This window comes from Aplidium turbinatum, chromosome 1 (genome assembly GCF_918807975.1).
Source record: "Aplidium turbinatum chromosome 1, kaAplTurb1.1, whole genome shotgun sequence".
NCBI lineage: Eukaryota > Metazoa > Chordata > Ascidiacea > Aplousobranchia > Polyclinidae > Aplidium > Aplidium turbinatum.
Window position 1 is genome coordinate 13142320 of NC_137472.1, and position 14665 is coordinate 13156984.

At 36.1% G+C, this 14665-nt stretch overlaps 1 protein-coding gene across 1 annotated transcript; it reads right to left on the bottom strand.

Annotated features, from left to right (window-relative positions):
- Positions 1–397: 397 nt before the first annotated feature.
- LOC145778390 (uncharacterized) lies at positions 398–13958 on the bottom strand. The gene is made up of 10 exons (XM_082589870.1): positions 13753–13958; positions 11603–11688; positions 10196–10342; positions 9153–9383; positions 8178–8325; positions 6456–6660; positions 5686–5795; positions 4102–4211; positions 3385–3515; positions 398–2493 (listed from the first exon to the last, which is right to left on the bottom strand). The coding sequence occupies exons 1-10, from the start codon at positions 13891–13893 to the stop codon at positions 2423–2425; spliced, it is 1380 nt and encodes a 459-aa protein (XP_082445996.1). The 5' UTR covers positions 13894–13958; the 3' UTR covers positions 398–2422.
- Positions 13959–14665: the final 707 nt, after the last annotated feature.

A 14665-nucleotide genomic window follows, 5' to 3' on the forward strand; every position in this document is an offset into this window, starting at 1 on the left:
TGTTTATTTGCTGGAGAACTTCGCACCAACAAAACTATGATTCATTATGTCCATGGGTGACTTTAACTGTCCAGGGTTTAAGCACTACTTTTGCTTCATCCAAGTTTGTGTCACGTAATTATATCAAAGATTTAGCGGTCGGGAAGACAAGGAAGCCAACACTTTGGACACTAACTCTTGTGAGTACAAGTGAAACTTCATGGCAACAAAATCTATGTTTCTCGGCAGCCGTTGTGGTTAGCGAATCGCAATTGCTCGCTGTACTAGTGAGTGCTCAGCCTTGTGCTGATATCCAGAAAGAAGGCTCCCTTCTTCACAACAAAATCTATATTGTATTTTAAGTCGCATAAAACACTGCTCAGATACAGTAAGTTCATATTAAAACAACAAACGACATATTTCATAAGCAATAAGAGAAACCTGAAGTAGAAAAGAAAACAAATAATAGGTTTCAATGTTAAAAAAATTGACAAGAAGTAAATTGTTAGGCTAAAACATGCAGAAAATATCATAGACTACCAATATCATATATTATCCCTCCAACACTTAAAAACAAGTAATTTTTACGGTTTCAACTGCGCTGACAACTAAAGTAACTTGACAGATCATGATATGACAATTGCATTACTTTGCCTACGTTTAGATGGGAAAGTATTATTTAAATACAGTTTACTTTTTTACATGTTTAGATTGATCAACCTTCTTGGAACACAAAGGACGAACATCATGGTTTAGGTAGAAAATATTTCAAAATTGCATTTAGAAAACCGCATTTCAATGAAATACTCAGATGGAAAAACAATAAAAATCATATTTTTAGATATTTTTTTTAAATTGTCGTCCAACCAACACAAAGTATTGAGCAACACAACTTGTTGCAAATTTGAAACATTAGGCTATAAAGGGTTAATTGAACGTATTTTTGTTTCGTTTTTCTTTTCATAAATATTCATTGTACTCCACAAAGTCATGCACTTTTCCAAATTTTTTTATTGCATTTATGTGACATAGGGCGCTATGGGTTGTGGCATAACTTTAATATTTTGTAGATTATTTAAAAAAATCCAATTTCAAAATCGCAATACTCATATCATCGTGTTATTGTAGCGCCAGTTACATTTCGTTACCGTTTGTGATGATTGTCACAACATTTTGCAAACAAAATCACGAAGACTCAACTGGTACTTTTCTTCTTTGTTGTAATGACGCGTTTAATAATGCCGTCGTTGTATAGATGTTTCTTTACCGTTGCAAGGCGAAAAAAAAACAAAAAAATTCTTGCTAAATTGCGATGCGATAGTTGTTGATAATGTTGTCGAAATGTATGACTTTCAGTATTTTTTTTAATCAGCAGTGACGCAATGTTTCACAGTGACCATTACTCTGGTGGTGAATAGAAGATAAAAACTAAGTTAGTCAACACTATAGTCTATCATTCAAATAAATTGACACAAAAAGAACTTGTAATCGTACAGAACAAAACATATAATCCCAGGCATTTCTAGACACAAAAAGTCATAGCACTGCATAGAAATGAGCAAAATAGCAATGTTATGAATATGAATTCACAACCATACCAATTCACAGTTCGCATTTTAAGTCGCCTTTTACACCACGTGTTTATTGCAAACTCGACAAAAATTCAACTTTAAATGATAACCTATTGTATTTTAAGACACATCCTTGATATCATTTATATTTAATAGTGAATAAGTTTAATGTAAATAGTTAGCAAAATTTGTCAGACTACATGACAACATACTAGCAGGAAAATCCAACTTTATTACATCGGTTCACGTCTGCACACGTTGAATATAGACGAGTTTCGCTGGCTGGGGTACACCAGTCTGATTTCCTTGCATCGCAGAATCCAAACAATCCGAAAACAACATGCCGGAGTGCAACTGAACAGTTACCCTGACAGGAAAATCGGTCATTTTTACATTGATTCAACGTCTGCTGTGGTTGAATCAATGTAAAAATGGCGGATTTTGCTGTCCTGGTAAAATTGAATAAACATATCAGAAAGTTCACTGGTTCACGCTTAAAAGCTTTCGCCATGCTATTGATGTTTGTGTTGGTATGCCATTCAAATAGAATTTATTGATTGGAGTTTATTTCTCTTTATATTGCCTTCAAAATATTTTTTTGGCTCGCTGAACCAAATACTTAGTATAGAATGGACAACTCACGTAAACGAAAGGTTTAGATATTAGAGATTATTACTTAATTTACCACAAGTTAATAATTTATGTAAACCAACCCAGTCAATTATAATTAAGAGCTAACGAAGCAACAAAAGGAGGAAACGTTTTTTTTTGTTCTTCCCAAAACAATTTATTTTTATGACTAGATTCCTTCGACGTATCGCCGCAAATATATTACGCAATCGTCTGGTCATCATTACGTTATCGTGACGTTGTTATCGATCTTGTTTCTTTTGTGTTTGTACGACGACGTCAGAGTCTGGCCTTGGACGGCAATGGACAGACACTGCGCTGCAAACCGTAAGCATAGTTAAGAATTGATAAAAACCCATCAGTGGGGTTCAAAGACCCATGGAAGTCCGTTAAAAGTCTTTAAGGAGATGGCTGCGTTAATTTTAAGAAAAGTACTAGATTTATACACTTTTAGTGATCATAAAATGTTTTCACTTAAGGTTCTTTTTAGAAGTTAAAAACTAAAAGCTTTATAATTCTTTAAAAAGTCTATGACTGCAAAAACCCTTGAGAACTATTGGTTCACGAGTATAAGTCCCATTGTACACATACCAATGAACACACTAGGTGGAACTAAACGAACTATCAGAAACAATGTTCAACGTCAAACGCAATTGTTAAGGTGAAGAAATTGAAGTAAACAAAATCACTGTTATAAAAAGGTATCAATGGGATGGCCAGAAAGTGTTTATTCAAATAGAAAGAAAACTAAACCATATTCGTTAGAACATTGATTTCTAACCGGGAATAAATTCCTCGACAAGATTTCAGACGAGGAATCTTTACTTTATACTTTAAGTTTTTCGCTATCACATTTAAGTATTTTTTAAAGTTGACATCATTTCTTTCAATTTATGATATCAAGCTTTGTCCATTATCTAAGTTTCCGAAACGGGTTGATTTTATTTACTTGTTATGTTTAATCGTTCGTTTGCATTTAAACTGAAGAATCCTCGTGTAACTGTTCTATCTTAATAACATAGAGAAATCACAACAAGGTGAAAAGACATCAGCGTATATTTCATCACTAATACATTTCTTTTGGCCTCTTTTCCTTTTCTTGGATCCAACTATTTCACTTTTTGCATATTTACGCCAGCAATGAAAAGTAAAATAATTTTGAAAGCATAAAAAAACAGCTTATAATTTTTCACAATTCACTCACATCCATTTATGGCGTGAACGCTCCTAGATCTTTTTTCTCGCATCGATACGCAAGGTCGCTTGCCAGATGTGGGCACTCTACCCAGTGGTGACATCTTGCGGATACTTTTTGGAGATGTTTTGGCAGTTTTTCTGTTGGAATATTAAATTTTGAAGAACATTATCACATTATACTACTGTAACTAGCAAGCAACAACATTTAATTTTTAACAAAATATCTTGAATTTAATCCAATCTATATTCTTCACAGGTTTTTCAAAGTTTGAATATATTTAGCTTAGATTTAGCCTAGATTAGCCTAGCTAAGATTTAAATGCCGTTGAAATGTGGTTTCTTCTTACAGTGCAAAGGTTGTCACGCCTCTGCCACAAGACAAACAAAGGTGGGCTAACTCAAACTAGACTCTCTTGAACAACATCATCAAACAACAGACAAGATTTTTTGGCCATGTTATGAGGAAGGAAAAATTAGAACATGCTGTTTTTCTTAGAAAGGTCAAAAGAAAATGAGCTCGTGGAAAACAGCGCTTCATTTATCTCAATAACCTCAAGAATCATCTTCACATTACAACCACAACTATTTTTAATGCAGTTAAATACCGGGGTAACTGAAAAGAACTATGCATGGAAGCCTAAGCCTGGAACATGCATGGTACACAAAGAAGATGATACAATGCTCTAGATCAGCAGATCAAACAATACGAACACGAATACGTCACCTTTCCCCAACAATCAATGGCCCAATGACGGGGACACTGCAAATCTTTGAGTGATTGCTTAACCGAAATGGCTTGAACGGCTGTGTGGATTTTGTCATTTCTTTATTCATCTGTTCAATTGAAGAACAAGATTTTCGAAGAAGAAATGAGTAAATGACATCAACAGATACTTGGATAGCCTATTTTATATAAAATAAAATCACCTTCCCAAGTTGGCTATTCACAAAAATAGGTAAAAACTCCTCTTGGAAATCGCAATAATTAATCTTGCAGATTGTTTATATTTTGAGTCAATTTATGCGTCATTTTTTGCGTGACGTGTTTGCATCACACTTTCCGTCAATTTACCAATAAGTTCAATTCAGCCTCACTCGCTTTCTATAACCAGTGAGAGCACAACACACACTGATTGTCAACGCTAAATACAACGTACATAAATACTGTGTTGTAGGCCAGTGCTACTCAAACGCCGGTACGCGTACCGGTGCCGGTACGCGAGCACTTGGCTGCTGGTACGCGGTCAGGTAGGAGAAATTGTAAATCGAGTAATTTGTTTTATGTTGATCAGAACGTCTATATAATAATTTTTAGGCAACGATAATGTTCAATCTGCTTACCCAGCTATAGACTGTTTGGTGGCCCGCTACTACGACGACTTCCAGTTAGGTCACAAAGAAATGTTATTTTGTAATAGTTATCCATTAATTCAATGCAAGGAAAAAATGCTTCACTTTTTGCAACAGCAGATAAAATTGACAGCATGCAACGAAAGCTGAAAGCATGGAAGATTCGAGTCTCAAATAATTGTGACGACATGTTTCCTAAGTTAGCTACTGTTATTGACGATGCTGGAGACAATTTGGACGTAAAATGTGTTCAAGATACTGCCACAGAATATTTGTCAAATTTGGTGGAACGTATTCAACATTATTTTCCGGAACAAAAAGATCCACGAAGAGGAAATGAATAGATTCGAAACCCATTTGCACCAACTGTAAACGTAGAAGAGTTAAATATAAGTGCCGATAAGATAAATTAATTATTGGATCTATCTGCTGATAAAGGTTTGCGAAAATCTTTTGAATCTAACTCCCTTGCAAGCCACTGGGTCAAAATAAAAGCAGAATATTCGAGACTGCGTACCATGGCTATTAAAACACTGCTTCCATTCCCTTCTACATAATATCTATGTGAAGCCGGCTTTTCTACCATGAGCTGTTTAAAGAGAAAACACAGAAACGCGTTGGATATGCATGCTCCTCTTTGAGCAGCAATGTCTTCCATTGAACCGCAATTGAATAAGCTGGTTGCAAATAAGCAAGCGCACACTTCGCATCAAAATTTGAAAGATCATTAATAAAAGCGTTTTTTTACTTGTTTTTTTTGTATTTGTTACAAAAGTAATAATGACTTTACTCTTGTCTTTTTTTCGCAAATTGACCGGGACGCCAAGTGATGGAAAGTGCTCAGCCAGTACACGGCATAAAAATGTTTGAGTAGCACTGTTGTAGGCTATGCATATATATGTAACACTATTTTGTTGTATTTTAATATTGAGTAAGATGTTTATTTTGGTGAGGTTACCTTTTGGGCACCTTCTCCGCATAAAAAATTATCCTTTATCGGTTTGGCCGCTGTGAACTCCGAGCTTGGCTTTTGAACCTTCTTATAACTACACAGCACTGCCGAATTACCTTGCAATAAAGCAAAAACAGCAAAATACTGTTTTATCTCGTTGCACGAATCACATTGCAACTTCTAAGCATACGGTATATGCTACATCATAAGTCCAATGAAAAAAGCAGGTAACAACGCAGTGGAACAACTTAACAAGCAAGGAATAAGACATGGACCTATTCTAGGTTACTATAGTACCCATCAAGGCCATCATAACGTGACGTCATCAAAGCTATGACAACGTGATGTCAATATATTTTTTAACAGTAGTCACTGATGGTTAATAGACAGTGTTGCTCGTGATTGAAATTGCTCAACCTATTTCCAATGGACCAGTTGAATAGAGTTTGCTAAGCTCGTAAATCGCCACAAAACGGCTTGGTTCATTGCATGACTAACTTATATGCAGTTGTCTCGGGCCGTAATATCATAAAAGACGGAAAAAGGGACTTAGTGCTAGGTGTGAAGAAGGGACTTAGTCCTATTGTGTAACTCTCAGAAGGTATCGTTGTTTGCCGTAAGTTGAAACCTATCAGATTATCTTCTTATGATCTCACAATTCTTTCCCAACTAGAGTTTTGAATGATATTGAGCCTTAAAGCGACATAGGCCTACTACCTTTCAAAGAGAGTTTGCAGAAAAAAGAAAAGCAATGAGAGCAAGAGTAGGCCTACTACCTGCTGGGATCACAATATTGCTGCTGCCATTCTTTGGCAAACATTTTTCAATCTTGCTTCTGCTGTACAATATAGGTCCTGAGTGACAAGTCTCGCTGTAATAGAGTACTGGAGGGGGTGTGAGAATCTTGCGACAAGGACGAGTAAATTTAGCAGGTACCGGTATAGTTACTTTGTCATTCACAACCTGTTGCGGTTGAGGAACCTGTACCAATGCAAGTTTTGTGAATTAATTGATGCGTGTAGGCTAAATCATGTTTTTCAAAAAAAGGTAGTCTGAAGGTTTCCTTTGAAAATGTAGCCTACACAGTCCATCGTACACTTTGGTTAGGAAAAATTAACTTTCACCTATAGAGTTATTGTTTTTATTGTAACAAACTTACAGTATATCTAGTAGTCTGATATTCGTGTTTATTTTTACAACAGTCGTACTTTTACAATTTTCGAGTAGCGTCCTTTTTAATAAAAAGTAACCTAAAATTTTTACTATGAAAGTCCCTTTGAATTCTCGCAAATATGCGACTTCTTTAATGTGATTTTGACATTAATAATAATTATCCAGATGAAAAGATTGCATACTAATATACATATTTTTATGTGCTGACGATCAAAATGGTACAATGTGACAGCCTGTTAGCTAGGCCTACCATATTTTTATCGCCTAAAAAGAGGACGCGTTTCGCCAGCAAGTAGAATTTTACGCTTGAAGAATCTTTTACATGTTTTTAGATCATTATACAGTATACGCCTACGTAACAAAAGTTACCAAAAAAAAGCAAGAAAACAGAACTGAACGTTTAACTTATTTTTTTTTTAAATTTCTACTGCTTCCTTAAGACAACAAATGATTTTATATTTTTAAAAGTCAGTAAAAAGTGAAAAAAGAGCTATTTTTAAAACAGTTTCAGTCAGACAGCAATGATCGCAAAAATCTGCAAAATGTGACAAATCAGGCACGACGTCCAGGTAGCCAAGCCTTAACCTTTTTCAACAAGGAATGGTCAGCCTTAACGAAATTGTTAAATTATTTGCAAGAAATATGATTAAAACAGTAGGCTGCACATAACCGATAAGATGCTAAAAACGGCGTAAACTAAAAAGCTGTTCCTTTCCTTGCAAACCTGTAGTGTAAGCCTATCTATGCCACGATTTCTTTTACTGTAGCTTATAGGTGTTAACAGTTAGCCTATACACAATTGCACTTTTATTAGAGATTCGTTTCGATTTGTTTCAAATAACAAACGAGCTAAACTCAGTTGGCACCGCAATCAACAACGTCTACAAGCGTTGTATCAATATAAAACGTATGATGGTAAAAGAATATTTTTTGTGAAAGTGTGAGCATGGCCTTTAAAATGTCGTTTAATATCTTACAGTAAACCAAGCAATGAACGTTCAACAACAGCTCCATAAAATGCACCAATTTCTTGTAGAATTTATAGGCTAAATCAGCATGTTACATTGGTATACAAAATGTTTAGAAAACAAATAGCCTACAAGCCGTCGCTGAAACGTCAATCAAGCAATATAATTCCGTTGAAAATATAAGCATGAAAACCCAAACTGTCAAAAAAGAGGACATTTGAACATTTTTTAGTGTCCTCGGAGGACAATTAATTTTTCTCAGAAAAAGAGAACAAATCCTCTTAAAAAAGGACATATGGTAGCCCTACTGTTAGCTTGTTACTGCTGTGATTTAATTGTTAAGCTTTTCAATCTAACCTTGCCCGGTTTTGAAGTCTCGGTCTTCAATTTAGTCATAAGAGGAGATGATATACTGAGCCTTAGAGCAGCCTGCAGCTTGTACCCTGCATATCCACTAACTCTGAGCTCCCTGAATCGTCGCATCAGAATGTAAGTATATGACTTTCTGCAACCATTATAGTGAAGTTCAAAGGACGAATAGACATGCTAGAGTAGGTAGGCCTAGGGTTATGCTTAGGTAGGTATAGAAGTTGGTTAACAACATTCAAATGCTTAAATGTCTTCCATTTTTGTTGTTGTTACATTCCAAGTCTCTTTTGATTGGTGATTATACTCTTGATGAACTGAATGGAAAAACGCTAGTACCAAACCCTATGTGAAAATCAAAAGCTGTGTTAGCAATTGGCTTACATCTTCTGTTCGGCTACCAATCATAAAAATCAATATGGGACTATTACAAGTGTGGCTATCAAAATTGGCTGTGTCTCTTTAAAACAAAATTGCAGTTACGAAAATCAAATTCAAATAAATCGCAAACAGTTTTTCCAATAGGTAGCCTCGGCTACTGTTGATGGCCGTAGCCTAATTATTATAGTAGCCTACAAGGTGTTGATAAAGTCCTGTTACAATTGGCTTGATAACAACATATTAAAATTGTAACAAGACTTTATGAGCACCATGTACTGTATAAGTGTATAATGTAAAATAGCCTATTGCATTAAACCGTAACCTACGTCACCATTAAAATCAACAACAGCTTATCAGCTTTAATTAGTAAAGTATTTTTACAAGTTTGAAGTAATACAAAAACGTGGAACTTTGGAGAAAGTAAATGAAATACAATAATTTTCAACTAATTTATTCATTAACATGTATCCAACTTCCTGAAAGAGCAATTACTTGTTGCAGTGAGACTTGTGCTCAGATGTAAAATTTCGTCAAGGCCATTTGCGAAATTAACAATACTTCATCAATATTTCCAAAAGTTCTTACCGGTAAGATTCCATATGCTGCTGATGGCGCAAATACGGCCTAAACTCATAAGGAATGTCTTGAATGCCGCTAAATGGGAGTAAAATTTTAGACGTTTGCTTGACCGTTGGATCGGACATGGAGCAAAATCCTAAGCGGCCGTTAGGCACCGCGCCGGAGCAGCCTCTAATAACTCGTTGCGGGGACAAAATTGAGGACGACGATTTTGCGGTGGCGATACATCTGGAGCTTCTGTCGTAAAAAAGGTCATACTTATTTTTTACGCTCGCAAAGCAACTTTATAAACATTTAAAAATATAAGAGTATGATAACCTCATCAGAATTTAGAAATTTTGAAAGTATTTGAAGCTGCGGTTTGCGCTTGAGCAACGTATTTGTAAGGGTAGACACTTAAACATAAGAAACTTTTGTAAGACAAATCAATCATTGGACCAATCAGAATTACAGGAACGGCGTTTCAACCAATATATTTCCGATATAAAGTAAACTAAGTTTCGTCTTCCACAGCTTGGCGTAGAAGATTCCAACCCTAACCATAACTCTTATTTCCTTTGTAATTACCAACCAAAGTTCAAAGTAGAACTCTTTGGCTAAATGCTAGAAGGGTCGCAATTGGACGATAGTCACTTGAACATGTTTTGATTGGTTGGTAGTGTCTTACAGGGAATTGTTATGTTTAAGTGGTTACCCATTTGAAGGACTGCTCTCCTTTCAGCGGCACCGAGTAATTGATAATTCAAGGGCAAACATTTCAATAACAATCGAAAACTTCACTCTGTCAATCTCGTTGACCGGTCTGCGTAAATGGGTAAAAGCCTCTACAAGTGTGCTAAACTGCCACAACTAAGTTTTTCAAAGAAGGTTTCTCATCCCGAGGATAGAAATTCAAACAATCAATCAATTTATGCACAAAGTTTTAGATTTCTGATTCTGCATCGCTCTTTTTGTTGATCTTGATGATGTCGGTAAGGCAAAGAAATAAACCGACAGACGTGGGGCAACACTAAACTAAAGCTTCACAACAATTGGATTACTCTGCTCACTTGCTTCGTCTGACCATCATGCTGCTTGTATTGGGTCTCGTTGTTTTGTTGCAGCATTTTGGGGATGAATATGCGGAAACAGACCTTCCTTGAAGGTGTGCTCTAACTTTCATATGAATCATTTTAGAATCCGATGAATGAAGAAAGCTATAAAAAAAAGAAGAGAGAAAAAAACAGAAATAAAAAAGAATTAAGAGGACAGTTAAAACTAAAAATGAAAAAAACAAAAAAACAAATCAGTGGAACAACAAGAAGGTCACAGCCAATATCAAAATAAGTTCAGTGAATAACAATAACACAAGACAACTTGTCTTGGCAAAACCCAGATAACAAATAAACCTGATCGATTAATTGGTTGAACGTTATTCCATGGACCTTATGTGTTCTTTATTGTAAGACTACGTATGATTTAAAACGAAGATTTATACAGTAGTTAGAAAAAGAAATCGTTGCTATTTAGATTAATCAACATAGCTTGGATGCCATATAGGACATATAGGTCTTGTTTATTGATAGAGGGAAACTTTATCTTCGGACTGAGAAAGCTTCTTTGAGAGATTAATCCCGACAGTTCAGTTCATACCTGCGAATGCCTTGAACCAGTTATTGAGATCGACGGAGTCCAGCTTCTGCTTATTGTTGAAGTGTTGTTATGCAAAATTATTCCATCTACTAGGCTAGGTGCTGTTGTTTCATGACTCCACGTCGATAGTTTAATAGATTTACACTCGGTTGTACCACGAAGAAATTGCAACGATTTTTCAATTCTCGGATCGTGCACTTGAACAATACACTTTACAAATGCCTCTCCCTTTAGCAATACCTAGTGGAATGAACGAGCTACAAGCATCAAACGGAACAACAAAAACTTCGATCTGTCAATTTTAATGGTTATATACCAAGGTCAGAGATGGAAACAGGCCCGGATTTAGGGGGGGGCAGAGGGGGCAGTTGCCCCGGGCCCCCCGACTTTTGAAGGGCCCCCCTATGTGGAAAAAATGTGATTTTGTGTTATTTTTTCCTTTTGGCCTTTAAAGTTTCTGAAAAATGCTGTGCAGTACTGGACTGATGCTACTGAAGACGTAGAGGTGGTTTTTCGCGCCGTAGGCGCGAAAACTTTTTTTGCACGGGGCCCCCCGATCTAAAAGTGCCCCGGGCCCCCCATCAGCTAAATCCGGCCCTGGATGGAAAGCCTCTAAAATAATGCAAAACCGTCAGGATCCAGCTACTAGAGACAGTCTCAACACTAAAATGTAGGTCAGGCAATCAATTAGCAATTGAATTTTAATTTGCTGCACTTTTATAACTGGAAATGGGTTTTACAGTAGCCATCGCGTTTGAATGAAATAAAACGGAAGAATTTTGATGATTAGAGAAGCTTTTAGGCTACTTCTAATGAGTCTGAACCTGTAAGGCTTGATAGAGGCGCAATCCAGGTCCATTTCATCTTCATGAAGTTCATCACAAACATCCCAACTTGTTAGTTTTGCCGTCTGTGTTGCAATGTTTCATACAATTGTTATAGTTAAATTTTGGTAGGTATGCACAAATTTCATTTTGCCCAGGACAATTTTCGTGAAATTACTTAAGTCGCTGATATTATTGAATTACAGTTTTGGGCCAGCGACCGATTGTTTGTAACTATATGATATTAGGCAACTAAAGTGTTATTGGAATATTCACTGTCACGCAAAGCATGGCTCGAAGTGTTTTTATTCATGGCTAAATGACAAACTAAATTGAGAAGTAGTATCGCAATGCACTTCTCTGTTTTACGAATTAGTACAGTAGAACTCGGTTAATCCGGATTCGGTTAATCCGGATCTTCGCCTAATCCGGATGAAACTGGAAGTACAAATGATTTGTAATCTTTTTCTTAAGAAACAGCTTCGGATTATCCGGATTATTTAATCCGGATCTTCGCCTATTCCGGACAAAAGTTGTGCTTTCTCTATCGCTTTATCCGGATTTTCCCGACAGTTTTGCCATTTTATGCAAAAACGTAACGTGGCTTATTGCGAGAAATTTCTTATCTATTGTTCCGTTAATGTGACGCAATAAATTATTGCGGATTTCTTCTTTTCATGAACAGTAATCCCTCCTAACGCAAAATTCGTGCGCAAATGCCCAAACTCGTACTGTTAAACTTGAAAAGATGTCGGTGGAATTTTCGGCAGGATGTCGGTGATGTTTTTCCAATAGAAGACTTTGTTTGATTTTTTGTAAGTTTTCCAAAGAAACTCGTCTTCCGTAACTGTTTTCAAAAGTTTTGAGTGACTACAGATTATTCCGACACGCATGTCTGAAGATATAACTTTTGCCAGTGTGTTCTTGCGTTAGACGCAGAGTCTACAAATACAATCGTTTTACATGCATTGGCTACTGCATTTCAAAAGAATTCTATCGCTAATATGGTGATCGCGCGTCTCGGAATTGACAGATGACCACACTAATGCGTTCAATTTCGGTGATTTTTACCGATACCCTTCTATCTAGGTAACGTCAGGCTTGATAAAAACCGTCATCGGTTAATCCGGATCTTCGCCTAATCCGGATGGAATCGCCGGTCAAATCGAATCCGGATTAACCGAGTTCTACTGTAGTTAATACAATAACAGGCAAGGATTAGCACAAAGAGCCACATGGACCAGTTTCTATAAAGTCGAAAACGACTGTAATTTTTCGAGTCTGTCTTTCAAAGCAAGTATCCTGCAAAGGGAGATGGGTTGGCACAAAAGTTTTAATTGAAGTAGTAATTGACTAAATTAAAAAACACGAGATTAGAATTTCCACCTTATAAGCCTGAGGTTTTTCAGGATAGAGAATAAATATTCTAAGAGAATAGAGAATAAATATTCTCTATAGATATATAAAGACATATAAAGTTTATGTCAGGTTAAGAAATCACATTTAGTCTTTATACCTGACATAAACTTGACAATTTTTAACAAAAAGGGTTTGAAAGTGATGAGGTCTCTTCGTTTGCCAGTTGTCCAGAACATCAAAAAAATGGCTAATTTCTTGTAGTAGTTTTTAAAAAAGGCTAAAATTATTGGTTTCGGGATCCCAACTCTTGCCTGAGTTACAGATCTCTGTCTACATTCTATAAGGTCAAACTTGTCGAAGGTTCTTCCTTTCAACCAATCAGTAAAATATACTATAGTTACAAAACAATGTTTGTACGGCTTGCCACCTTTTGAACTATAGAAATTAGGAAATACTTTGGGATCGAAATTTGGATAAATGCATTCGCGCATAATATTAACAGAGTGACCTATGTACACGTATAGGCTACAGTAGGCTATATGCAAAAATAATGAGATAGGCAATACAACGTAGGCTATTAGAAAACAACTGCACTCCCAGCAAGCTGGTGCTAGAGAGAAGCCTAATTCCGGGTGCATAAGATGCACTGCTTGGTAATTATCTATTCCAGGAAAATGTACGACGAATTAAAATCCAACACGATAAATAGGTTTAATTTATATTTGTAGTACATTTTCTTTGACCTGTATTCGTATATACCTACTGGCACACTTCAAAGGCATTCCACTTACTGCTTTAGATCCATTACAACTATGTGGTGAAAAAGCATCATATACGGTTTGAGTTAAGAGTGTTGGATCGTCCCAGTTTGGCGTTGTGGTTTTGCTAGGGCAAGAGATGGGCCCAGAAGAGTTCTTTGCTTCAGGCAACATTATAAGATTCAGAGTTAGGATTGTCTTATTAAAGGCGATATCCACTGTTTTTGGTAGTTACCTAGTCGCAACAGGTATTCTACAAAAAACAAACTAATTTATAGTCTCGTAAAAACAAGACATTTTTTAATCATGAAAACATAAGTTTTAAACAGACAGACGTTTGTTTTAATTAGATATATCTTATTTAACGCAACTTCAATTCAGAAAAACTTCTAGTAAGTGAAACACTATCCCAAGCATATTCTCTTTTTGGAGTTGTTTATTTACTGATCCATATTCCATATCACATGATATCAGTAAATGCATTGTTGATGAAATCAGCGTTAGTGTGTAAACCAGAGCCGTGCAATCAGAGGAATTTCGGCGAGTCCGGAGTCTGAGTGGGTGAGCTATGATCCGAAAAATCGTATATTTTTCACTCTACTCCACAGCCATGTAGTAGCCTAAACTAGCCTCAATTTCTTATACATTTCACGTTTCGAGCATTTTTTAATTTTAAAAGTCAAAGTTAGGATTTTGTAAAAAACGGGGGTGGAATTGACTTCAATATGTTATTGAAAAAAGTTTTTTTTATGAAATTTAAAGGAGATGACACTGCTCAAGTGGTCATGACTGATATATGTAGTGATAAAAGGAGCATGTTCATTTTTTACTCCAGCAAGAATTGGACAGATTTTGTTTTGCAAACACGAGTTAATTGTTAACTAGCTAACACTATTGTAACAAATTTACTACCGGCATTGAAAGTACCGGATCACTTTTTTTCTAG